At 42.6% G+C, this 27999-nt stretch overlaps 1 protein-coding gene across 2 annotated transcripts in view; it reads right to left on the bottom strand.

Moving 5' to 3' along the window:
• Window positions 1-3039: 3039 nt before the first annotated feature.
• The window catches only part of LOC139264517 (uncharacterized), a 122027-nt gene continuing 97067 nt past the window's right edge, over window positions 3040-27999 (bottom strand). For both annotated transcript variants that reach the window (XM_070881102.1, XM_070881103.1), the window contains exons 21-24: window positions 22805-22912; window positions 21395-21497; window positions 8988-9140; window positions 3040-3391 (exon numbers count right to left, since the gene is read on the bottom strand). In XM_070881102.1, coding sequence (XP_070737203.1) covers window positions 3324-3391; window positions 8988-9140; window positions 21395-21497; window positions 22805-22912 — 432 coding nt within the window. In that variant the 3' untranslated portion in view covers window positions 3040-3323. The remainder of the gene's footprint in view (window positions 3392-8987; window positions 9141-21394; window positions 21498-22804; window positions 22913-27999) is intronic.

Below are 27999 nucleotides of genomic sequence, written 5' to 3'. Positions count from 1 at the left end.
GAAAATGTTTTAAGTAAATGAATCCTTGGATGGGCAGGGTTAGAGAACAGAATATATGATACTCTAAATCTATCTAATCTAACCCTACTTTTGTAGAGATGCTGGAGACTTTATCCCAAAAACTGGCAACAAGAAGCAAAGTACCTGGTGCAATGCTACAGGTGGTTTATACATCAGAGTAGAAGATTATTTGTAATCTCACCATGATAATTTCATGTGTACCCAGCGCATAGCTTCTCCTGAAATGACTAAGCTACTCTACATGCCAGATGTAGAATGGAGAAAGGAAATGGCCATTTACATGGGCAGTGGGTGCTAACAGACAATTAGACTATGGAGGTCATCGCAGATAAGCCAATCTTGACAACACAGGTGCACTTCCAGCAAGTCTCACTGGTTAATGATCAAAAGGGAGACGTATTGCTAAATTGTTCCTCTCCCTATGCAGGGATTAATCTTCACTGCTACCTCAACTGATTACAGATAAGTCCATACTAACCAGGAATTAAACTATGCATTCTTCCTGATCTCTACACCTCAGTATCATGTGTTATTTTTCACCAGCTGGGCCAAATGAAAGGCCCACAAAACTGTTTTATTACTTTTCTTATGAAGGTTTAAATTTATTTTTTGGTAAAAACAAGCTGAGGAATTTCAATGGTGAACATTACAATACATCCCTACTTCTGCCAGTATCAAGCAATCCAAGGCTTGGTACACCACAGTAAGAAAGGGTAAAGAAATCATTACCCTAATAGTATGCCTAAATCACAATACCAAACAAGTACATCCTACAGCAATAGAGTGATATTTCCATTTCCTACATCAGCCATACTTATTATTCTGAAGATCTGAACCCACTGGAACTATGTTCATGAATTGTTCAGCCTGGAGCAGAAACAAGCCCAGATTGACGAATAATCATTAACACACCCCACACCCACATTAGGCTGGTTTCAGCTCCAGGACTCATTGAATAAACTATGTACTAATGCCACCAATTCCTTACAATGGCTGGGCCCTTCTCCTCAGAGGCCAACAGCTCTCACTCACTTTGCAAGCACTCCCTGCCGGTCGAGTCAATTCCTCTCCCTGGCGACACTACCTACACTTTGCCATCCTCCCAACACGTGATCAGAGCGCCTCCGGGGGCTTTCAAACACGTGCCTGTTACAGACATGCCAGTGGGACAGTATGGCAGTGAGTCATGCTTCCAGCAGCATCCCAGCATGTGCATGGGGGCACGTGCGCTTATTCACTTTGGTCAGCCTGCTGACGGCTTTAAAAGATGTCCAGCACTAAGTGGCTAATAGTGCCTATCTGTTGCTGCAGAGTAACCAGAATTGGTACGAGAATCAGGCAAACCCTGATATCGGCGTAAATAATCTGTTTTGTTAAAAGAATGATTAAAACAGTCTTTACGCGCAGTGCTTTCATGTTATGAGTATTTAGATTTGTGGGGGGGGGGGGGAAAGTGTGTCAGTGATTATTAATCCATTTTAAAAAAAGGGGTCCTTCAACTAAAAGTTTGGGAACCATTGAAATAGCATTTCTGAAGATAACCAGGTAAAATTATGAATGGATGAAACAGGTTAAATTCCAAAAGCTGACAGAAGAAAATGAATTGCTACGCATATCTAACATTCACTTTCCTCGACACTTCTCTCTGCCATAGAAAGCAGGTGGTATAAGTAGCAGGAAATGAAGTAAAAATGGGGTTGGAAACGCCTACTGCAACACTGTCCAGAATCTTCCTCCACTATCCACAACAGCACGACCACCCTTGCCTGATTCCACATTTAAATTTTGGCTAGGGGTACCAGGGAAACAGCTCCTTACCCACCAACCCTGAATTCAGCCCACCCTCCCCTGCCAAACATAACTCTCAACATTCAGTGACTGATGAAACCACATACTCTTACTTAACAAATGGCTCAAAGGGAAACCAGACTTCACAGGAAAACAGTCATACAATATTTATTTTACCCAAAACACAAAAGAAAAAATTACATTTCTCATCAGAACAAAATATATACTTGTATTGAAAGTCACTATGTCTGTAATGTGTAGTCAAAAGATTACATGTGGGTAGAAGGGCATCCAAATGAAAGTGAACTAATTCTTGGCAAATGACGAGTTTGGAAAAAAGGCATAATACCATTTCTTTTAAGTAGAAGCCGTTAAAAATTAAACTGAGTTTCCAAAGTTTCAAACACTAAAATGCAATTGTTTTACACGATCAAGATTGTGGCAAGTGACTGACTGTACTTCTCACTGGCTCAGTAAAATGATGTTCATAAAAGAGTTGATGGAGGGAAAATACTTGTATGTGGAAATGTTAACCTTTTAGCACAAGCAACTTTGCGCGCCAATAAGCTCCTGGAGTCCTTAAAGTATCAAATCTATGAACAAACACTGTGGCTACAATGTTTGAAAGCACTTTTTTCAATTTCACATAAAACTGTGGAGTAAAAAGATCTTCGTCAATAAATGAATTGTTCTTTTACTATCCATTGTCACTGCAGTTCATTAATGACTAATACAAATCATCAAGCAAGCAGGATTTCTAATAGTCATACACTTGGGGTTACAGGTAAGTATGCATAGTTCTGTAAAAAAGTTCTCTTGGTTTGCTTTGTAACATTCTCAAGAAATCTTCAAATGAATGAATTGAAATTCCCAGTAGCAAAGCATCAGCTCACAACAGATGGCTTGCACCTCTGTTAAGCGACATATCGACGCCAGTGTGAAAATTGTACAGGTATTAAGAGAATACAAGTACTTCCTGAAACCTAGAAGCCAGTTGGCATTCAAAAGGTTTAATTTACTTACCTGGACCTTCAACCCCTAATGCAAATCAAAATGGTTTGAGTTTGTGTTAAATAACTGACAGGATCCCTCATTAGATGTGTACCATGTTGTTGAACAGCTTTCAGGGCCACTACTTTCAGATCAATGCCAGTACTGTATCAGCGATCAAAATGTTTGATCTTTGTATTTCTAACAATTTCAGCAAACAAAAAAACAGAACACTTCAGCTAACTTTGAAATTCAGAAGGTTGAAGCTTTGTTGCAAATAGAATTATAAGACCAACATCAAAGCTGTAAATCAACAATATTCACAAAAAAGTTAATTTTGTTCTACAGACATACTTAACTGACATTTCAACATCTTGGAATGCACAAAACAAGCCTCTTCCCTAATCTAAGCTTATAAACAAGGTTTAAAAAGGAATTTGTATTGAATCATAGCTGTTGCCCAAGATGTCCTGGTATTTTCTTGCAGATGACCAGCTGGAAAGGGCGCTGAATTGTAGTACATCTTAATTTGGTCTTTTACTAAGCACACCGGCCTCCATCAGTACAGTAACTAAGGTTGAAATCCTTATACCTAGAAAGAAGGTAGCAAGGTATTGATTAACACACCTCTCTGACAATCATTAGGTACAGAATAACAAATGTATTTTAAATGAAAAAAATCATCACAACATCAGCATATTAAGACAGTTTTGGGTGAAGATGCTCCTTGTGACCCTTTCCTGACTAACAGCACCAATGGCCTAAGGGCATGTGAAGGATGAACAATTTAAAATTAAACTTCTATACCCAATAATGCCGTAGATCTTTATGGTAATGGTGCGGAATTTGCGGTCTGCAAAGGCTTCACCACATGAAGCAAAAGCATTTGCTGCTGGCCCCAAAGTAAGCTTCGCACAAAGATCTCACAATCTGTGTCCAGAAGTTTGAGTTTTCCGATGCATAATTCAAATCAACACAGTATAGTGGAAATCCAATAGTGCGAGCTGCAGTGACGTCAACAAGCTGTCTAAGCAGCCAATTAAAACACAGAATTCTCAGACAGCAAACCAGGAAGTGGGTAAGCTCTTAAAATTCTAACTTGTTAAAAGTGTGAGAGCAAAACAAAGATTGGGGCTTTCACATAGGGAAAATATAAACCTGAAATAAAGATGAACAAACCTTTAAAAAAAATACTTTTTTTCTGAAGAGTTTTGTAAATAATTATTTTTTATTAAAATGGCTTAATTTGACACTGCACATAATTATAATTTGTTTTTCAGGGTCATAACCTTGGTTTAGCAGTCAATAAGCTGTTAAAACCCCAGTTGCACCTAATCCCTTTGGCTCTAATTTTTAATGGGGTATTTAACAGCGTAATTACTGCGGAAGAGCCAAAGTTTGTGTCAGTTTCCCTGATTTGAGAGATTTCAACTGATTGGCGGCTCCGTGGGGGCACAGCGCAACCAATGTCGGAGTATTGAATGACGGATCACAACTTCAGGATTTCTGCATTAGGCTGTGCATGCGCTAAATCCTGAAGTTGCGGTCAGTTTCAAAGGCTAAATGACTACGAACACTGCTAGTTCGCAGTCATTGGGACCGCAAATTCTGGGCCAATGTAATTCATAACTAATCCAGGGAGTTCCCCCGGAGTCCTAACCAATGGTGACCATGAAACTACTGGATTGTTGTAAAAACCCATCCGGCTCACTAATATCCTTTAAGAAAGGAAATCTGCCATCCTTACTTGGGGCCTGGCCTACATGTGACTCCAGATCCACAGCAATGTGATTGACACAACTTAAAAAAAAAATTGTTCCTGGGATGTGGCGTTGCTGGCAAGGCCAGCATTTATTGCCCATCCCCAATTGCCCTTGAGAAAGTGGTGGTGAGCCGCCTTCTTGAACTGCTGCAGCCCTTGTGGTGAAGGTACTCCCACAGTGCTATTAGGGAGGAAGTTCCAGGACTCTGACCCAGCGACAATGAAGGAACGGTGATATATTTCCAAGTCAGGATGTTGTGTAACTTAGAGGGGAACTTGCAGGTGATGAAGTTCCCATGCATCTGCTGCCCTTGTCTTTCTAGGTGGTTGAGGTCGTGGGTTTGGGGAGGTGCTGCCGAAGATGCCTTGGCGAGTTGCTGCAGTGCATCTTGTAGATGGTACACACTGCAGCCATGGTGCGCTGGTGGTGAGGGGTGTGAATGTTTAAGGGAGGTGGATAGAGTGCCAATCAAGCAGGTTGCTTTTTCCTGAATGGTGTCAAGCTTCTTGAGTGTTGTTGGGGCTGCACTCAACCAGGTAAGTGGAGAGTATTCCATCACTCTTGACTTGTGCCTTGTAGATGGTGGAAAGGCTTTGGGAAGTCACGAGGTAAGACACGCGCCGCAGAATACCCAGCCTCTAATCTGCTCTTGTCACCACAGTATTTATGTGGCTGGTCCAGTTAAATTTCTGGTCAATGGTGACCCCCAGGATGTTGATGGTGGTAATGCCGTTGAATGTCAAGGGGCGGTGGTTAGACTCTTGCTTGTTAGGAGACAGTCATTGCCTGGCACTTAAGTGGCAAGTAACATTCGCGCCACACATCAGTCTAAGCCTGAATGTCTTCCAGATCTTGCTGCATTTGGGCATGGACTGCTCCATTATCTGAGGAGTTGTGAGTGGAACTGAACACTGCAATTATCAGCGAACATTCCCATCTGACCTTAAGATGGAGGGAAGGTCATTGATGAAGCAGCTGAAGATGGTTGGCCTAGGGCACTGCCCTGAGGAACTCTTGCAGCGATGTCCTGCGGCTGAGATAATTGACCCCCAACAACTACAACCATCTTCCTTTTTTCTAGGTATGACTCGAGCCCGGAGTTTTCCACCTGATTCCCATTGACTTCAATTTTATTAGGGTTCCCTGATGCCACACTCTGTCAAATGCTGCCTTGATGTCAAGGGCAGTCACACTCACCTCACCTCTGGAATTCAGCTCTTTTGCCCATATTTGGACCAAGGCTGTAATGACATCTGGAGCCGAGTGGTCCTGGCGGAACCCAAACTGAGCATCGGTGAGCAGGTTACTGTTGAGTAAGTGCCGCTTGATAGCACTGTTGCAATACCTTCCTTCATTTTGTGAACAGGACATACCTGGGCAATTTTCAACGTTATCGGATCAATGCCAGTGTTGTAGCTGTACTGAAATGGCCTAGCAAGCCACTCAGTTGTACACAACCACTACGAAAAGCAACAGTGAGAATAAAACCAGATGGACCACCCGGCATCGACCTCGGCACCGGCTACGGACATGACAATGATACACCTAGCCCAGTCGACCCTGCAAAGTCCTCCTCACCAACGTCTGCGGATTTGTGCCAAAATTGAGAGAGCTGTCCCACAGATTAGTCAAGCAACAGCCTGACACAGTCATACTCACAGAATCATACCTTTCCGCCAATGTTCCAAACTCCTCCATCACCATTCCTGGATATATCCTGTCCCACTGACAGGACAGACCCATCCAAGGTGGCGGCAGTGGTATGTAGTTGGGAGGGAGTGGCCTTGAAAGTCCTCAACATTGACTCTGGACCCCATGAAGTCTCATGGCTTCAGGTCAAGCATGGCCTGCTGATTACCACCTACCGCCCTCCCTCTCTCAGCTGATGAATCAATACTCCTCCACTTGGAAGAAGCAGAGGGTAGCAAGGGCACAGAATGTACTCGGGGTGGGGGAATTCAATGTCCATCTCAGAGAGTGGCTCGGTAGCACCACTACTGACCGAGCTGGCCAAATCTTGAAGGACATAGCTACCAGACTGGGCCTGCGACAGGTGATGAGAGAACAAACATGACGGAAAAACCTGCTTGACCTCGTCCTCACCAATCTACCTGTCGCTGATGCATTTGTCCATGACGGCATTGGTGGCATTGTGGAGACAAAGTCCTGTCTTCACATTGAGAACACCATCCATTGTGTTGTGTGGCACTCCCACTGTGCTAAATGGGATAGATTCAGAACAGATCCAGCAGCCCAAAACTGGGCATCGATGAGCCGTTGTGGGTCATCAGCAGCAGCAGAATTGTATTCCACTACAATCTGTAACCTCATGGCCTGGCATATCCCTCACTCTACCATTACCATCAAGCCAAGGGACCAACCCTGGTTCAACAAGGAGTGTAGAAGAGCATACCAGGAGCAGCACCAGGCGTATCTACAAATGAGGTGCCAACCTGGGGAAGCTGCAACACAAGAATACATGCATGCTAAAAAGCGGAAGCAGCATGCTAGACAGGGCTAAGCAATCCCACAATCAACTGATCAGATCAAAGCTCTACAGTCCTGCCACATCCAGTCGTGAATGATGGTGGACCATTAAACAACTAACGGGAGGCGGCGACTTCATGAATATCCTAAACCTCAATGATGGCGAAGCCCAGCACATGAGTGCAAAAAACAAGGCTGAAGCCTTTGCAACTATCTTCAGCCAGAAATGCTGAGTGGATGATCCATCTCGGCCTTCTCTAGAGGTCCCCACTATCACAGAAGCCAGTCTTCAGCCAATTAGATTCACTCCATGTAATATCAAGTAACGGCTGAGCGCAATGGATACAGCAAAGCCTATGGGCCCTGACAACATCCCGGCTGTAGTGCTCCAGAACTAGCCGCACCTCTAGCTAAGCTGTTCCGGTACAGCTACAACACAGGCTCTACCCAACAATATGGAAAATTGCCCAGGTATGTCCTGTCCACAAAAAGCAGATCAAATCTAATCCGGCCAATTAGCGCCCCATCAATCTACTCTCAACCATCAGCAAAGTGATGGAAGGTGTCGAAGATAGTGCTATCAACCAGCAATCATCAATAACCTGCTCACCGATGCTCAGTTTGGGTTCCGCCAGGTGCACTCAGCTCCTGACCTCATTACATCCTTGGTCCAAATGTGGACAAAAGGACTGAATTCCAGAGATGAGGTGAGAGTGACTGCGCTTGACATCAAGGCAGCATTTGACAGTGTGGCATCAAGGATCTCTAGTAAAACTAAAGTCATTGGGAATTGAGGTGGAAAACTCTTCACTGGCTGGAATCATACCTATCACAAAGGAAGATAGATGGTTGTGGTTGTTGTCCCAGCCCCAGGACATCGCTACAGAATTCCTCAGGGCAGTGCCCCAGGCCTAACCATCTTCAACTGCTTCATCAATGACCTTCTCTCCATCATAAGATCAGAAGTGGGGATGTTCACTGATGATTGCAGTGTTCAGTTCTAATCGCACCTCCTCTGATAATGAAGCAGTCTGTGCCCACACATGCAGCAACACCTGGGCAACATTCAAGTTTGGGCTGATAAGTGGCAAGTAGCATTTACGCCACACAAATGTCAGGCCATGACTATCTCCAACAAGCCAGAGTCCAAATCACCTCCCCATGACATTCAACCATTGATCAGAAACTTAACTGGACCAGCCACGAATACTGTGGCTACAAGAACAGGTCAGAGGCTGGGTATCCTCCTGACTCCCCAAAGCCTTTCCACCGTCGACAAGGCACAAGTCAGGAGTGTGATAGAATATTCTCCTCTTGCCTGGATGAGCACAGCTCCAACACCATTCAGGAAAAAAACAGTTTGCTTGATTGGCACCCCATCCACCACCTTAAACATTCACTGACTTCACCACCGGCGCACTATCTACAAGATGCAGTGCAGCAACTCACCAAGGCTTCTTTGGCAACACCTCCCAAACTCACGACCTTTACTTCCTAGAAGGACAAGGGCAGCAGGCACACAAGAACACCATCACCTACAAGTTACACACCATCCTGACTTGGAAATATGTCACCGTTCCTTCATTGTCGCTAGGTCAAAATCTTTAAAATCCCTACCCAACAGCACTATGGGAGTACCTTCACCACATGGACTGCAGCGGATCAAGGCGGTGGCTCACCACCACCTTCTCAAGGACAATTAGAGATGGGCAATAAATGGTGGCCTTGTCAGCGATGCCCGCATCCCATGAATGAATAAAAACACCATCAAAAAAACAGATTAACTAGTCATTTAATTCACTGCTGTTTGTGGCATCTTGCTGTGTGCATTTTGCTAAATAAAGTCATAGCCACTTAAAAAAGAACTTCATTGGCTGTGAAGCACTATAAATATTAAAATGTGTTTGTTCTTAATGCACAGCTTAAAAAGTAGTTTACCTTCAAACGCAGGGTTGTTGGCAGCCAGCCTAGTAAGAGTACTAGTAATTGTATTCACATCCATTCCACGGATAGAATTCAGTAGTGATGGGGTCAGGAGGTTGCTGTGTATCGATGACATTGACGAGCCAGTATTTTGTGCCACAGGTTGAGCTGTAGGATAATGGGAGGAATTCCTGGTTAGAGTGCCAGAGGATGAATATGAAGAACATCCAACTGATTGCTTCATACTTGGATCCCTGCCAGAATAACCTACAAGATTTAGAATATACAAGAACATGAAAATAATCCGGTAATGGTCAAATTTCAATCATTCAACATCTCTAAAATTCAACATATTAAAAAAGCATTCACTCAAAAGTAATGCCATAAATTATGAGAACTTACTTCTGTGAACATTTTCAGGCCAAATATCAATTTGTTTGCCTGTTACTATATTTTAAATCTGTACAATAACAATTTGTTTATACAATGGCACATGGATATCACCGATGAGATGCTTAGAAATGAAAGCAAAATGCAAATAAGTACAAAACATGTTCAGCCACTCTTTGGGGGAAATGGTTGGCAACCATTAAAGGAAACAGTTGTCCTGTACCTATTTAAAAATGGAAGAGTTAATGAAAACTACGACTATAACACAGTTCTCAACAGAGATCCAATGTCAGCCTGCAGTACTGCTGTAAAAACTTCCAAGATCTAACCAAATGATCGCCTGAATAGGAGCCAATTACTGCGAGCAGAAAACTAAGCGAGTACTTGTAACATGGATGTGGCTCAAAGATGTATTGAAGTAAACAGTATCTGCTGACGCAGCAGAGTTGATCAGAAAGGGAGTGCATCATAAACAGAGTAAAAGTTAGGAATTTGGAGAGAGTTGCGAATTCAGCACGGGGGACGGTGGTGGGGGGAGATAGATGCTGCATTTTGCCTCTAATATTTGTAGTGGTTTGTCTTACGGGTAAATATTTAATTTAATCTACCTATAAAACTCGAGCAAGTCATTATTATAAAAATAAAAACTATAAGCTAAGTTGATTAATACATAAACTTTAATTAATTAAATAAAACAAAACAAGGTTAGGTAGGAATGCAGTTAGCAGTGCAGGTGGTGGGCTGCAACTGCAGCACATGGAAGTTTGTGGAGAGCATCATGATCCCGGACAACCATGTCTGCATCTCAGGAACTTCAGCTCAGAGTTGTTGAGCTGGATTCTGAGGTGCAGACATTCCGGGGCATCAGGAAGGGGGAAGAATTACCTGGATATTTTAATCTAGGAAGTAGTCATACCCCTTAGGTTAGGATGTGGTAAAGTGTTGGTTAGTGATCAGGGACAGGAGGAAGTGACTGCGAGTCAGGCAGGTAAGGGGATCCCAAGTGTTTGCTGGAGGAGCCTCAGCCTTTGCCCTTATTCAAGAGGTCCTTGCTGTAAGTGTGGATGAGGGTAAAGTCTGCAGGGTGGTTAAGCAAACTGACCACAGCTCCGTAGTACAGGAGGCCACTCAAATGGGGGGGGGGGTTGTGAAAAGGAATATTGTAGTAGTAGCAGACATCAGAGTCATGGGGGGTAGATACTGTTTTCTGCAGCTGCGACCAGGAGATCCTAAAGATGTGTTGCCTGCCCGGTGCCAGGATTAAGGATATCTCCTCACAGCTGAAGAACTGGGAATGGGAGGAGAGATGCAGTTATCATGGTCCATGTAGGAACCATCAACATAGGTAGAACTAGGAATTAGGTTCTGCTGAGAGAGATTGAAGAACTAGGGTCGAACTTAAAACACAGAACCCAATAATAATCTCTGCATTGTTACTTGAGCCATGTGCAAATTGGCATAGGAACAAACAGATTAGAAGGTTAAATGTGTGGCTCAGAGGATTGTGGGAGGCAGGGTTTCACTTCACGGGGCAATGGCACCAGTACTGGGGAAAGAGGGAGCTGGCCCACTGGGATGGGCTCCACTTAAACCAGGCTGGGACCAGTGTCCTGGCAAATCGACTAACTAGGGTGGTAGACAGGGCTCTAAACTAATGAAAGGTGAGGGGCGGCAAGATTCAAGAAAGGGTAAATTCAAAAGCAGCAAGAGAAATGTCAAGGCTGTAGAGCAGAGTAGCAATTTAAGTAAAAAAATAAGCAGAGGCGGCCAGGTAATAAGGGAACAGTAGCATAATGGTTATGTTACTGGACTAGTAATTCAGAGCCCTGGACTAAAGATCCAGACACGAGTTCAAATCCCACCACAGCAGCTGGGGAATTTAAATTCAGTTAATTAAATAAATCTGGAATAAAACAGCTAATATCAGTAATCGTGACCATGAAACTAACGGATTGTCACAAAAATCCATCTGGTTCACTTATGTCCTTTAGGGAAGGAAATCTGCCGCATTTACCCGGTCTGGCCTCCATGCGACTCCAAACCCACAGCAATGTGGTTGACGCTTAACTTCCCTCTGAAATGGTCACTCAGTTGTCACCACCGTCTCAAGAATAATTAGGGATGGACAATAAATGCTGGCCACATCCCGTGAATGAATAAAAAATAAGGTCAGAGAGCTTAACGAAAGTAATAGGGCATTAGTGACTAAGGTGACATGAGTGAAAAATAGAAAAAAGTTAAAACAAAAAGCACTATATCTGAATACGTGAAGCATTAGCAACAAAATAGATGAATTAATAGCACAGATAGACATAAATGGGTTTGATCCAATAGCCATTACGGAGATGTGGTTTGCAGAATGACCAATGTTCGGGACTAAATATTCCAGGATACTTGACTTTTAAAAGAGATATAGACAAAATGGAAAAATAAACTTATAATAAACGATGGGATAAAGACAGCAGAGGGAAAGATCTTGGCTCGGAAAATAATCACTTTGGGTGGAGCTAAGAAACAAGAAGGGGCAGAAAACACTGGTGGAAGTAGATTATAGGTCCCCTAACAGAAGTTGTAGTGTCAAGTACAGTATAAATCATGAAATTAGAAATGCATGTAATAAGGTAGTACAGTGATCATGGGGGACTTTAATGTTCATATAGTTGGGACAAACCACATTTGCAGTAATAGTGTGGAGTTCATGGAATTCATTCAAGATAGTTTTCTAGATCAGTTTGTCAAGAAACCAACTAGGGAACAGGCTACTTTAGATCTAGTACTGTTTAATGAGACAGGGTTAAATAACCTTGTAGTAAAGGAGCCTCTGGGGAAGAGTGATCATAATACAAGAGAATTTTATAATGAGTTTGAGAGTGATTTCGTCAAACTCGAAACCCAAGGTATTAATTTTTGCACAAAGCAAACTACGCAGATGAGGGTAGATGGGTGAGTTGGCCAAGGTAGATTGGGAAACTAGATTAAAAGATATGACTGTACATAAGCAATGGAAAACATTTAAAGAAACAATTCAAAATTCACACCGAATATACATTTCCCCCAAAGACTAAAAACCTCATGGGAAAATTGGTCCAACCATGGCTAATAAGAGAAGTTAAAGATATTAGATTAAAGGGAGAGGCTTATAATGTTGCTACAAATAGTAAGCCTGAGGATTGGGAAGATTTTAGAATTCAACAAAGGAAGATCAAGAAATTGTCAGAGAGAAAATAGAATATGAATGTAAACTAGCAAGAGACATAAAAACAGACTTATAGATATGTAAATAAGAGATTTGCAAAGGTAAACATGGATCCCTTACAGGAGGAGACAGGAGAAATTATAATGGGGAAGAAGAAAATGGCAGAGACATTAAACAAATACTTTTTATCTGTCTTCACAGGAGACATAAAAACATTTCAGAAATAGGGGGAAACCAATGGTCTAGTGAGAATGAGGAACTTGAAGAAATTAGTATTCGCAAAGAAATAGTATTGGAGAAATTAATGGGACTAAAAGCAGACAAATCCCCTGGAAGTAATGGCCTACATCCTAGCTTTTTAAACGAGGTGGCTACAGAGATTGTGGATGCATTGGTTTGATCTTCCAGAATTCCCTAAATTCTATAATGGTCCCCACGGATTGGAAGGTAGCAAATGTAACCCCACTATTCAAGAAAAGAGGAAGAGAGAAAACCAGGAACTATAAGACCAGTTAGCCTGACATCAGTACCTGTATTAGGGAAAATGCTAGAATCTATTACTAGGGACGTGGTAAGAGGGCACTTAGAAAATCATTATTTGATTGGGCAGAGTCAACATAGGTTTATGAAAGAGAAATAGTGTTTGATAAATCTGAGTTTTTTTTGAGGTTGCAACTAGCAAGGTAGATAAGGGGGAACCAGTGGATATAGTTTATTTAGATTTTCAAAAGGCATTCGATAAGGTTTTCACACAAGAGGTTATTACACAAAACTAAGCTTCATGGGATTGGGGGTAATATATTACAATAGACTGAGGATATGTTAACAGACAGAAAAGAGTGCGAATAATCGGGTTATTCTCAGGTTGGCAGGCTGCAACTAGTCAGGTACCTCAAGGATCAGTGCTTGTTACAATGTCTATCAATGCCTTAAATGAGTGGATCGAGTATAATGTATCCAAGCTTGCTGATGATACAAAGCTAGGTGGGAAAGTAAGTTGGAAGGAAGAGGCAAAGAATCTGCAAAGGAATATAGACAGGTTAAGTGAGTGGGCAAGAATGTGGCAGACGGAATATAATGGAGAAATGTGAGGTTTTCCGATTTGGTAGGAAAAACAGAAATGCAGGATATTTTTTTCAAATGGAGACTCGGAAATGTTCGTATTCAGAGGGAGCTGGATGTACATGAAATCACAGAAAATTAGCATGCAGGTACAGAAAGCAATTAGGAAAGCAAATGCTATGGTAGCTTTTAATACAAAAAGGATTGGAGTACAAGAGTAAAGTCTTACTGCAATTATATCGGGCCTGGTGAGACTGCATCTGGAGTGCTATGTACAGTTTTGATCTCCTTACCCAAGGAAGGATATACTTGCCTTAGAGGGAGTGCAATGAAGGTTCAATAGACTGATTCCTGGGATTGGGGGGGGGGGGGCGAGGGGGGATTCACAAGAGCAGAGATTGTGAAGACAAGGCCTATATTCGACTGTTTAGAAGAATGAGAGGTGGTCTCATTGAAATTTATAACATTTTTTAGGGGCTTGACAGGGTAGGTGCTAGGAAGATCTTTCCCCTGGCTGGGGAGTCTAGAACTAGGGGTCAGTCTCAGAATAAGCGGCCGGCCATTTATAACCGAGACGAGGATAAATTTCTTCACTCCAAAGCGTTATGAATCTTTGGACTTCTCTACTCCAGAGGGCTATGGATACTCAAGCCGTTGAGTATATTCAAGACTGATCGATAAATTTTTGGATACTACAGGAACCAAGAGAAATAGGGATAGTGCAGAAAAGTGGAGTTGAGGTAGAAGATCAGCCATGATCTTATTGAATATATTCAGAGACTCAGCATCCACATCCAAAAATCCACAATCCTGAGTGAAGAAATTCCTCCTCATCTCCGTTTTAAATGGCCAACCCCTTATCCCGAGACTGTGCCTCCCTAGATCAGCCATGAGCTTACTGAATAGCGGAGCAGGCTCGAGGGGCCAAGTGGCCTACTCCTGCTCCTATTTCTAAAGTTCTTATGTTCTAGACACTCCAGCTAGGGGAAACAACCTCTCAGCATCTACCCTGTCAATCCTCTTCAGAATCTTGTATGCTTCAATGAGATCACCTCTCATTCTTTTAAACTCCAGAGAGTATAGGCCCATTCTACACAATCTCTCATCATAAAAGACAGCCCTCTCATCTCTGGAATCAATCTCGTGAACCTTTGTTGCACTGCCTCCTAGGTAAGTATATCCTTCCTTAGATAAGGAGACAAAAACTGTGCATAGTACTCCAGGTGTGGTCTCACCAAGGCCCTATACAATTGTAGCAAGACTTCCTTATCTTTATACTCCAACCCCCTTGCAATAAAGGACAACATGTCATTTACCTTCCGTAATGCTTGCTGTACCTGCATGCTAGCTTTCTGTGATTCTTGCACAAGGACACCCAAAACTCTCTGAACTCCAACATTTGAATGTTTCTCATCTTTTAAAAAATATTCTGTTTTTTTATACTTCCGACCAAAGTGAATAACCTCACATTTCACTAACATAAGAACATAAGAATTAGGAACAGGAGTAGGCCATCTAGCCCCTCGAGCCTGCTCCGCCATTCAATAAGATCATGGCTGATCTGGCCGTGGACTCAGCTTCATTTACCCACCCGCTCCCCGTAATCCTCAATTCCCTTATTGGTTAAAAAAATTATACTACATCTGCCATCTTACTGCCGACTCACTTAAGTCTATTTATATCCCATTGTAGACGCTTTGTGTTCTCCGGACGGTCTGCACCTGGGCAGGACCGGAACCAATGTCCGAGGGGGAGTGTTTGCTAGTGTTTTTGGGGAGGGGTTAAACTAATATGGCAGGGGGATGGGAACCGATTCAGGGAGATAGAGGGAAGTAAAATGGGAGCAGAAGCAAAAGATGGAAAGAAGAAAAAGTAAAAGTAGAGGGCAGAGAAATCCAAGGCAAAAATCAAAAAGGGCCATATTACAGCAAAATTCTAAAGGGACAAAGTATGTTCAAAAGACAAGCCTGAAGGCTCTGTGCCTCAATGCGAGGAGTATTCGTAATAAGGTGGACGAATTAACTGCGCAGGCAGCTATTAACGAATATGATATAATTGGGATAATGGAGACATGGCTCCAGGGAGATCAAGGTTGGGAACTCAACATCCAGGGGTATTCAACATTCAGGAAGGACAGACAGAAAGGAAAAGGAGGTGGGGTAGCGTTGCTGCTTAAAGAGGAAATTAACGCAACAGCAAGGAAGGACATTAGCTTGGATGATGTGGAATCTGTATGGGTAGAGCTGCGGTATACCAAAGGGCAGAAAACGCTAGTGGGAGTTGTGTACAGACTACCAAACAGTAGTAATGAGGTTGGGGACAGCATCAAACAAGAAATTAGGGATGTGTGCAATAAAGGTACAGCAGTTATCATGCACGACTTTAATCTACATATAGATTGGGCGAACCAAACTGGTAGCAATACGGTGGAGGACGATTTCCTGGAGTGTATAAGGGATGGTTTTCTAGACCAATATGTCGAGGAACCAACTAGAGGGCTGGCCATCATAGACTGAGTGATGTGTAATGAGAAAGGACTAATTAGCAATTTTGTTGTGCGAGGCCCCTTGGGGAAGAGTGACCATAATATGGTAGAATTCTTTATTAATTTGGAGAGTGACACAGTTAATTCAGAGACTAGGGTCCTGGACTTAAGGAAAGGAAACTTTGATGGTATGAGACGTGAATTGGCTAGAATAGACTGGCGAATGATACTTAAAGGGTTGACGGTGGATAGGAAATGGCAAACATTTAAAGATCACATGGATGAACTTCAACAATTGTATATCCCTATCTGGAGTAAAAATAAAACCGGAAAGGTGGCTCAACCATGGCTAACAAGGGAAATTAAGGATAATGGTAAATCCATGGAAGAGGCATATAAATTGGCCAGAAAAAGCAGCAAACCTGAGGACTGGGAAAAATTTAAAATTCAGCAGAGGAGAACAAAGGGTTTAATTAGGAGGGGGAAAATAGAGCATGAGAGGAAGCTTGCTGGGAACATAAAAACTGACTGCAAAAGCTTCTACAGATATGTGAAGAGAAAAAAATTAGTGAAGACAAACGTAGGTCCCTTGCAGTCAGAATCAGGTGAATTTATAATGTGGAACAAAGAAATGGCAGACCAATTGAACGACTACTTTGGTTCTGTCTTCACGAAGGAAGACACAAATAATCTTCCGGAAATACTAGGGGACCGAGGGTCTAGTGAGAAGGAGGAACTGAAGGAAATCCTTATCAGTCAGGAAATTGTGTTAGGGAAATTGATGGGATTGAAGGCCGATAAATCCCCAGGGACTGATTACTCTGGGATGCAGACTCTTAAGGAAGTGGCCCTAGAAATAGTGGATGCATTGATGATCATTTTCCAACAGTCTATCGACTCTGGATCAGTTCCTATGGACTGGAGGGTAGCTAATGTAACGCCACTTTTTAAAAAAAAAAGGAGGGAGAGAGAAAACGGGGAATTATAGACCGGTTAGCCTGACATCAGTAGTAGGGAAAATGTTGGAATCAATTATTAAAGATGAAATAGCAGCGCATTTGGAAAGCAGTGACAGTATCGGTCCAAGTCAGCATGGATTTATGAAAGGGAAATCATGCTTGACAAATCTTCGAATTTTTTGAAGATGTAACTAGTAGAGTGGACAAGGGAGAACCAGTGGATGTGGCGTATTTGGACTTTCAAAAGGCTTTTGACAAGGTCCCACACAAGAGATTGGTGTGCAAAATTAAAGCACATGGTATTGGGGGTAATGTATTGACGTGGATAGAGAACTGGTTGGCAAACCGGAAGCAGAGAGTCGGGATAAACGGGTCCTTTTCAGAATGGCAGGCAGTGACTAGTGGGGTGCCGCAGGGCTCAGTGCTGGGACCCCAGCTATTTACAATATACATCAATGATTTAGATGAAGGAATTGAGTGTAATATCGGCAAGTTTGCAGATGACACTAAGCTGGATGGCGGTGTGAGCTGTGAGGAGGTTGCTAAGAGGTTGCAGGGTGACTTGGACAGGTTAGGTGAGTGGGCAAATGCATGGCAGAGGCAGTATAATGTGGGTAAATGTGAGGTTATCCACTTTGGTGGCAAAAACATGAAGGCAGAATATTATCTGAATGGCAGCAGATTAGGAAAAGGGGAGGTACAACGAGACCTGGGTTTCATGGTACATCAGTCATTGAAAGTTGGCATGCAGGTACAGCAGACGGTGAAGACGACAAGTGGCATGTTGGCCTTCATAGATAGGGGATTTGAGTATAGGAGTAGGGAGGTCTTACTGCAGTTGTACAGGGCCTTGGTGAGGCCACACCTGGAATATTGTGTTCAATTTTGGTCTCCTGATCAGAGGAAGGACATTCTTGCTATTGAGGGAGTGCAGCAAAGGTTCACCAGACTGATTCCTGGGATGGCAGGACTGATATGTGAGGAGAGACTGGATCGACTGGGCCTGTATTCACTGGAGTTTAGAAGGATGAGAGGGGATCTCATAGAAACATATAAAATTCTGACTGGCTTGGACAGGATAGATGCAGGAAGAATGTTCCCAATGTTGGGGAAGTCCAGAACCAGGGGTCACAGTCTAAGGATAAGGGGTAAGCCATTTAGGACTGAGATGAGGAGAAATTTCTTCACTCAGAGTTGTTAACCTGTGGAATTCTCTACCGCACAGAGAGTTGTTGATGCCAGTTCGTTAGATATATTCGAGAGTTAGATATGGCCCTTACGGCTAAAGGGTTCAAGGGGTATGGAGAGAAAGCAGGAAAGGGGTACTGAGGTGAATGATCAGCCATGATCTTATTGAATGGTGGTGCAGGCTCGAAGGGCTGAATGGCCTACTCCTGCACCTATTTTCTATGTTTCTATGTTTCCTCACCGCTTACTGTTCCACCTAGCTTTGTATGTCCACTAAAAATCCAGTTGGAGGGATCTTTGGAAAAGAAAATCTGTGATGGAACCCATTTTTTTCCTATTTTCTGTCTCTTGGGATATGAGCAATGCTGGCAAGGCCGCATATGTATTGCTCATCCCTAAATGCCCTAAGTCAGTAATAGGCTCTCTTTAAACTGCTGTAGTCCGTGTGATAATGATGCTCCCATGATGATGGAAGATGGGGAATTCCAAGATATTGACCCAGCAACTCAATTAACAAGTCAGGATGGTGTGTACTTTGGAGGGGAACTTGGAGGTGATGATGTTCCCATGACATTTTTGCTCTGGTCCTTCTCTGTGGTAAAGAGAGGTATCATTTGGTGTAATCTTGTTTAGTTGTACTGTGCATCCCAGATTGTACATACTGCATCCACAGGGTGTGCCGGTGATGGAGGGGGTGGATACTGAGTCCAGTGAGAGATGCCAATCAAATGAACTGCAGTGTCTTGGATGGTGTTATGACTGTACCCATCTGGACGAGTGGTAACCATTCCATCATATTCTTGATCTGAAATTTGCAGATGGAGATAGACTTTGAGGGGTCAGGTGAGCTACTCACCACAAGGAAGCCAGCCTCTGCCCTTGTAGTCATGGTGACAATATAGCTGGTCCAGTTAAGCTTCTGATGAATGGTGATCCCAAAGATTTTAATGGTTGAGGACTAGGTGACATTGAAAGTCAAAGGCGGATGTTGAAAGTCTGGGGGAGGTGGTTGATCATTTTCTTGTCTAAGATGGTCATTATCTGGAACTAATATGGCATAAATATTGCCCGTACTCATCAGACCAAGCCTGGATGTTTTCCATTTCCTCTGCAGGCTGTCATGTGCTGCTTCTTTGTCACAGGAATTGCAAATGCAGCTGAACAATGTGGAATCATTAGCAGTTTATGACAGAGGGAAGGCCATTGAAGATTATTGGCCCGAGGACACTCTGACAGTAGTCCTGGGACAGTGATGACTGGCTTCTAACAACTACGACTATGTTCCTTTATGTCAGATCTGACTTAAGGCAATTAAGAAGTTTCCCCATGACATTCATTAACCTCAGTTTTGCTATCTCTCATTGGTGCCATACTTGATCAAATACTGACTCAATATCTAGGGCAGCTACTCTCACCTCTCCTCGTAATTCAATTCTTGCATCTATGTCTGAATCAAGGCTATGTTGAGATCTAGAGCCAAATGGTCTTGGCAGAACCAGCAGGTTACTGGTTAATAACTGTTAATTGATAGCACTATTGATGACTTGTTTGCTGATGATTGGGAGGACACCGATAGTGTAGTAATGCCCGAGTTAGATTTATCATATTTTCTGTGGATAGTATATACCTAGGAAATTGATTATGTCGTGTAGATGTCAGTCTATCTGTACTGGAACAGCTGAACTAGGGAAGCTGCTAGCTGAAGTCTGCTCATACAGATTACAGGAAGGCCCCTCTATGGTGAAGGTGGTGATACCTTAACACAATTACCTGAGCGAATTTTATCTCCATCATCAGTTATGAAAAACAAATGGTTTGGAAAAAAGTCACATTAAGTGTGATAGAACAATTCAAGTTTACAGCGCAGAAGGAGACAATTCATCACATTGTGTCTGTGCCATCTTTTTGCTAGAGCAATTTCAAAATTTATCCCACTGATCCTGCACTCTCGTATCTTTGTATGTAAAATTTATAAATTTTTCCATAAAATATGTAATATTTGCTGCTTCAATTACTCCCTGTGCCAAAGCATTCCATACTCCAATTACTGTGCTAAATAATTTCTTGGTACCACTCTCCTTATTATGGTGCACATATTCCCACTCCCAATACAAATCAAGCTGCCTTACTAAGGAGGTATCATAGTTCAGACTATTTTGTATCCAACTGTTCAGCATCTTGAATCAGGATGTCACAAAAAATTGGATCCTCACAATTTCAGCTCAATCAGGAAACATTTTCATCTTATCGTTTTAAACAGGTGATACGGTTTTCTTGAAATTACCAAACTTTTAAAACGATTCCTGTTAATAGACAAGCTATTAAGTTTGGGACTAGATGCGACTAATATGCCTGTTAGGAGAAAAGATCACTCCTCTTGGGCTAACAAAGTCTTTAAAAAAATGACAACAGCTCAGAATCACAGCTATTTGGGCCATTTTAAGGTAATGGTAGATTACCTAATACAAGTATGGTCATCCTCATTCTTTGAAAGAAGCTCATCATCCAACTACAAATATAAACTGTTGTTGTTCACATCTTCCCAGTTCAAATAATTTTATGCAAACAGAGGTAGCTTGAAACAAAACCAGAGCAATAAGAGAATCAAGGAATACTGATGAGTGCTTTGATGTCATGATCAACGTCTTTCAAACAACAAGAGTATACCCACAGCAGGTAATCTAGCATACTTTCTCATTCAATCAGCCTTTACAACAATGTACCAACACAGTAGAGCAACTGGCAGAAATCTGAAGATCTACATATTCAAGCCGGCTTGGAGTGTTGTAACTCCAAAACATTTACCATCTGAGTCAGATCAAGTCAATGAAGTTTGATGAAAGTGCACAAACTGCTCCAGCAGCTCCCTGCAGTAATTTCAAGGGACTCAATATGAAAACAAAGGACCACATTTGTTCAAGCAAAATAAATCATACAAGAGTTTGTAATAAAGGATACCAGAGTACTAAAAACTGCTTCTATTACAGCTCTCCACATGCTATAACACTGACATAACATTGCCTACAAGATCCTTCGGACAGCAATGATAATGTGCTGCTCGGAGTGATTAAAAGCCCGCAGTAAACCAATTTGCACTTTACAGATTAAACAAAGTTTATCATCTATTTGAAACCCAAATTACCTGGGCAAATCCCCAAGATCGCTGCCATATGAGATTCATATCTGGGATGTTCATCTGGTATACGGGATTTTTTTGTTTCTTCAATTAATTTCTCAGCAGAACCCTGAACAAAAAGGAAAATCTATTCAATATCAGATGCACTAGGGAGTCTATACATACAAATGTTACATAGACTGTAAGTAACAGAGAGAGATGGAAAATTTAATTTAGGGACTCCTACAAACTATTCAGCAGTTATCGTAGCAGTTAACATTGTGGGCCGCCCCGACCTGTGTGAGACCACCGCAGGTCGGGGCTATAAAAGAGCTGGAGCTCCAGGCCCTGGAACATCGTGGCGGAGGTGTGGCGAATGAGGGTACGAGGCTCAGAAGAGCCGAGGACCCAGGTGCAGCACGAATCTGCGCGCACGCACTAAGTCCATGCAGAACAGGTCTCCAGTCATCCTGGTTAATCTTTGCCACTGGATAAAGGCCTAGTTCTGTCAAGCCCGTGTGGTGGCTGATGAGCAACGGTCACCACATGTTTAAAAAAAAAATTCACACATCTTCCATCCCCTCAACTGGAGTTCAGGACTGGAACATTGGACCATCTGTGAACTCTCGTGGAAACAAGTCATCCTCGTTCGAGGGACTGCCTATGATGAATATGGTTGCATGAACATGCCTCTTGCCTGCAATCCTGGCTTGGGGAATATTGGCCTGTTGAGAATGTGAACCTTAAAAAAAGGTGTGGAAATTATTGCAACATGCAGGCACTTAAAGAAGGCACATCAATCCAGATCTCTGTAGCATCTGTACTAGCAACTGGTTTAATATTAATAGCAGGTCTGAGAATGGATTGTGATGAGCAGATGGATAAGAAAAGATAAACAAATCACAGATTATATCCATGTGTGTGCGCATGCATTGGGAGGGAGAGGGATAAAACATAATGAAAAAGAAAAAGCGGCTAACATTAGCTTGGTGAGCAAACGGACTCTATGGCTGGATAGTGAGCTACACAGATCAAAATGGTCATAGGTTCCATCCCTGATTAGCGCTAATTTAGCCAATCCGAACCAAGCTGGAGTAGGGGCATTGCATTTTGCTTCAGTGTATCTGGCTAGAAGAAAAACAAAACAAAACATTACATTCTAAAAAAAAACAAGGCCACAGTTTCTCTATTCCCACTCTCTATGCAATGACTCCACCAAAACTCTATGAGAACTTTGTGATGAGCGAAGCCTCGCCACATAAACAATCAGCCCACCTACACATACTGCCCAGGGGCACACATGAAGAATGGCCATTTAACCAGGTACTGTTGCCTATGGAACTGTACCTTGGCGTAAGTTACTTCAGGTAAGGGAAATATGTGGGAAAATGGGAAAAATTAACAATTACACCGTTAAGTTTTCTTTAAAATATTTACCGTCATTTTCAAGGCGCTTTGACCAAACAGCAGCAGTTGATTGCTAAGCTTGTACATAATCCCCTTGACATATCCAGCATCAGTATCATTAATAACTTTAAAACTGGTCTGAAATAAAATATGATAGATTAATTACTAACCAAGAATCTTAATAAATACTTCAAAAGGAAATGTGTGCCTTTAAAAATCTACTGCCCCTTAACAATGCATGTAACTTTCTACAACACTGTATGACAATCTGTTTATCAGCATCCATTTAATAGGTCTTTTCGTGCATCGCATCAAGGGAATCTTTATTCTCATATGTCGGTTCCTTTTTCAGAAGAGCAAAACACAAAAAACAGAATAATGATACACCCAGGGTGTAATTTAATTCCTGGAGAGACAGCTGTCTTGCCTCAAAGAATGAATGAAGGTAGCTCTAGAAACGAGAGAACATTAAGTGTACCATATAATAATGTAAATTAACAACTGCAAGCATCGCCTTCATTGTTCTATTAAAAGATGTTTACATTCGTGTTCAATCAGGAATTCACTCTATCCGGGAGAGGGAAAAAAAGAAAAGGTGAATCACCTACCTAGCAACAGTCTCTTTAAAAAAAAAAATCTAAACTCCAGCCATAGATCATTTTCTTTCTCCTCTCAGTTCTGCTATGTCATGGCCTCGTTTTGAGGCAGGCAAGCACCCAACATCAAGTTCCAATAAAACGGTGCTAAAATCTAACTATAAAATGTTCAATCGTAGATTATAATCAGCAACATCGGTCAGAAAATAGTCACGTTGGGAGAGCGCTTATATAAAGACTGAACATCAATCAATACCTACACTAAATATATTTTATTCATCAATCTCTGTGTTGAATCAGGAAGTGTATCACAACAGTACAAAAACAAGAACATTGGGGATACATCTCTGAACATTTACACTTTCAGGTCAAAATGTACAGCATGCTAAAACACTCATCAATTCTGACCATACTTTAGGAAAACATTGGGCTCCAGATAGACAGCTTTTACAAGAGCCTTCCCCAAGTTGGTCCACAAGGTGGCCATTGTGCAAGTAGAGTTAACTAACTTTATCTGATGGCACTTACCAGGGAACATTAAGCACTATTAACCTCTTTTGAAACCTCTGCTTTGTAATGGGCTTCCCCAATACCTTGTTTAAAGGAAACAAACATTCTATTTAGATCGAAGTCCCTATTTCCACCTACAAAACAAGAAAGTGCCCATATAAGCCAAGTTTCTTCCAATAGATAAAAATATGAAGTGGATAAACCTTCACAACAGGATGATTTCACAAGGCCAATGGAATGCAACTGATTTTAGGTCAAAATTAATAGAATTAAGCATAGTACTAGCTGCATACCAAACAAGATACTTACAGTGGATAGAAAAATGGTTCCAGACAGGAAGCAAAGAGTGGGAATAAACTGCCTGCCATCCTTTTCAGAATGGCAGGCAGTGACGAGCAGGGTTCAGTGCTGGGACCCCAGCTATTTACAATATACATTAATGATTTAGACGAAGGAATTGAATGTAATATCTCCAAGTTTGCAGATGACACTAAGCTGTGTGGCAGTGCGAGCTGCGAGGAGGATGCGAAGAGGTTGCAGGGGAACTTGGACAGGGTAGGTGAATGGGCAAATGCATGGCAGATACAATATAATGTGGATAAATGTGAGGTTATCCACTTTGGTGGCAAAAACAGGAAGGCAGATTATTTGAATGGTGACAGATTAGGAAAAGGGGAGGTGCAACGAGACCTGGGTATCATGGTACATCACTCATTGAAGGTAGGCATGCAGGTACAGCAGGCAGTAAAGAAAGCAAATAGCATGCTGGCCTTCATAGCGAGGGGATTTGAGTATAGGAACAGGGAGGTCTTGCTGCAGTTGTACAGGGCCTTGGTGAGACCACATCTTGAGTATTGTGTGCAGCTTTGGTCTCCTAATCTGAGGAAGGACGTGTTTGCTATTGAGGGAGTGCAGCAAAGGTTCACCAAACTGATTCCCGGAATGGCAGGACTGATATGAGGAAAGACTGGATCGGCTAGGCTTATATTCACTGGAATTTAGATGAATGAGAGGGGATCTCATAGAAACGTATAAAATTCTGACGGGTCTAGACAGGTTAGATGCAGGAAGAATGTTCCCGATGTTGGGGAAGTCCAGAACACAGTCTAAGGATAAGGGGTAAGCCATATAGGACCGAGATGAGGAGAAACTTTTTCAGCCAGAGAGTTGTGAACCAGTGGAATTCTCTGCCACAGAAAGTTGTTGAGTCCAGTTCATTGGACATATTCAAAAGGGAGTTAGATGGGGCCCTTACAGCTAAAGGGATCAGGGGGTATGGAGAGAAGGCTGGGGTAGGGTACTGAGGTTGAATGATTAGCCATGATCATACTGAATGGCAGTGCAGGCTCGAAGGGCCGACTGGCCTGCTCCTGCACCTTTTTTCTATGTTTCTATGTTATGTTCATTGACCCTCGATTCTGAGATAGTTAATGACAGAATTAAGACCTTAAGAACCCCCAAGTTTAAATAGTTCTGTCCATAACAACTTCTGAATGGGAATTAAGTTGAATAAACCCGAGGAATGAAGTGTTGAACCTTTCAGGCCCTCCATTAAGTGGATAAGTTGCTAGCTCTTTACAACATCCAGCAGTAATTGCATGTTTTCAGGGTGGAAGCTGTCCTTGGAAAGCGCGTTCTTACTGTTTTCCAGAATCTCAAATGATCTATACCAGTTCTTTAAAGAGTCAGGTCATCAAGTGAAAGGCCTCAGGGTCATTGAATGTGTCATGTTCATCCCATTTGGGATCCTGAATAGCCCATTGAGAATTAGAGCTAGTAGCCTTTAAGAACCAGAATCTTCTGTGTAAATATGGTCACAGGGGGGGGGGGAAGATATTCAAGAATCTCCACAGATAAAAACTAGAGATTAAGCATAGCATTAGCTGCATGCCAAACAAGATACCAACGTATTATGTTCATTCATCCTGGATTGAGAATTAATGAGTAATAAACCAGACTTGACTCCCTCTTAGATAATCTTACATCTTCCCTCTGTGCCTCACTTGGCATCCTCCGAAGGGTCTATCGAAGCACTCATTACTGCCTCCTTACCAACAGCAACCCCAATTGCCTCATCCAACTCTCTTGCCAACCTTCCCACACCACTGGGGACTAATCTCGCCAACCTCCTTCCTGTCCTGCTCACTCCTCCCAATACCGACCCTGTAGAGTCTGCCAGCGGATTGACGATCACCACCCCTCGCTGCATCTCCCTCCAGAATATCCATTCACTTGTGAACAAGACTATTCCATCCATGAGTTTATTGTAGATGATTACATTGACATCATGTCCTTGATGGAAACCTGGCTGACTGAGAGGACACCTTCCCCCTTAATGAAGCCTCCCCTCTTGGCTATTCCTTCCACCACTTCCCCGATCAAACTACCATGGTGGCAGTGTGGCTCTTATCACACAATCACACCTTGGTCTGTTCCCCTACTCCTTTGGCAACTTTTCCTCCTTTGAGCATCTCACCTTGTTCCATCTCTCTAATCTCTCATTTAAAATCCTTGTTTTCTACCACCCACCCAAGTTTCTCACCGAGATATCTTCATTGCTCTCCTCTCATCCCATGATTTCAATCTCCATCTCAACTCATTGTGCTCGCTCTCCTGAGTTCACTGCCCTCCTATCCTTCCTTAATCTCTCCCTCCATATAACTTCCCCTACCCATATTCAGAGCCACCCACTCGACCATAGCATCTCACATGGCCTCTCTACTCCAATTGTGTCCATCACAGATAAGGCAATCTCTGATCACTTCCTTGTATTGCTCTCCACTCACATCCCCTTTCCCTCTCCCAACTCTTTGTCCTTCCGTGTCCTACCCTGGAAAAAACTGTCCCCAGGTCACAAAGAAATCGTGGATTGGAAGAAATTGTGAATTGTAAAGAAATAACAGTCTTATATGGGTGCCCTAGCTCAGTAGTTTGCCCAAGCTGATGACACAGAAGGATTCCAGTCGGGTCAGATAAGGAGTTGTACAGAGAGCTGAGATACATGGGTATAACGCAAAAACAGACCTTGACAAGAGGTCAAGCAAGCAACCTTGACAAACAAACTCTCCAAGAGAAGGTAACCAGAGGTCCAAACAAGAGATAAGCAAAAGAATGACCTCATGGGACGGGGCAGGATTTTCATCTGAGAGTTGAGACAAAGAACTCGACATACCATTGGGCACCTTGGTTTGGGAAGAGCTCTTACAGGTTAGACAGTCCTGTCTATCTTCTACCCCAGACCCAGACCTACTAAGAGAGATATCTAAAGGGCTTTTTAACACAGACGGTGCAAAGAAGAGCTGTTTGTGCATGCCAGCCGTCTGTCCGATCGGGACCGATGCTTGTCACGGTCATATGTCTAATATGTTTATTCTGATTGTGTGTTGTATTTGACTATGTGTTGTATTGACTACTGCTCCTTAATAAAACGCCTTATGACTCCCAAGACCCCTTTGGGTAATGTGTGCGTGACCGGTGATCCAAATCTTACATCACTTATATCTGTACTTTCAAATTCCCAACTATCTAGCCTTTATCCCTTCATTCACCATGACATTTCTGCAGCTCAATCTACTCAATCACACCCTCGCCATCACCTTTAATATCTTTGTCCATTAAAACCATTCTCTCTCTCTCTCACTCATTCACTCACTCTGGTCACTCCCCCGGTACAGCCCTCACCTCTGCTCCCTCAAGTCCAAGGGACACGGATTTGTGCATTTATGGCAGACAACTGGGTTAGCCAGTCATCGCCAGATATGGCTGGGGCACATAAGGTACTCCTCTGCCAAAACTGTTCTCTATTCCAGGATCATCCTGCAATGCAAAGACAACCCCCATCTTCCCTTCGCCACTACAAACCGTCTTCTTAAACCCCTCCCCCGCCTGCTCCACCCTCAACTCCAACAAGTGCGAAGAGCTCACAGACCTTTGTGAATAAGATTGATACGATTTGTTCAGTTGTCTTTGCCGTTTCCCTCCCTTCACTTAGTCCACCAGGCCAAACATCCCCTAAGGTTCCCCCCTGTCCTGAACTTGCTTCTTTGTCTAATTTCTCTCCCATCATGCCCTTGCCAAGCTCATCTTGTCAATGAGACCCATTTCGTCAATGAGACCCAT

The sequence above is a fragment of the Pristiophorus japonicus genome, chromosome 5 (genome assembly GCF_044704955.1).
Source record: "Pristiophorus japonicus isolate sPriJap1 chromosome 5, sPriJap1.hap1, whole genome shotgun sequence".
Taxonomy (NCBI): domain Eukaryota; kingdom Metazoa; phylum Chordata; class Chondrichthyes; family Pristiophoridae; genus Pristiophorus; species Pristiophorus japonicus.
Note: the sequence above shows the minus strand (reverse complement) of the source record. Positions and strands in the feature narration are given on the sequence as shown.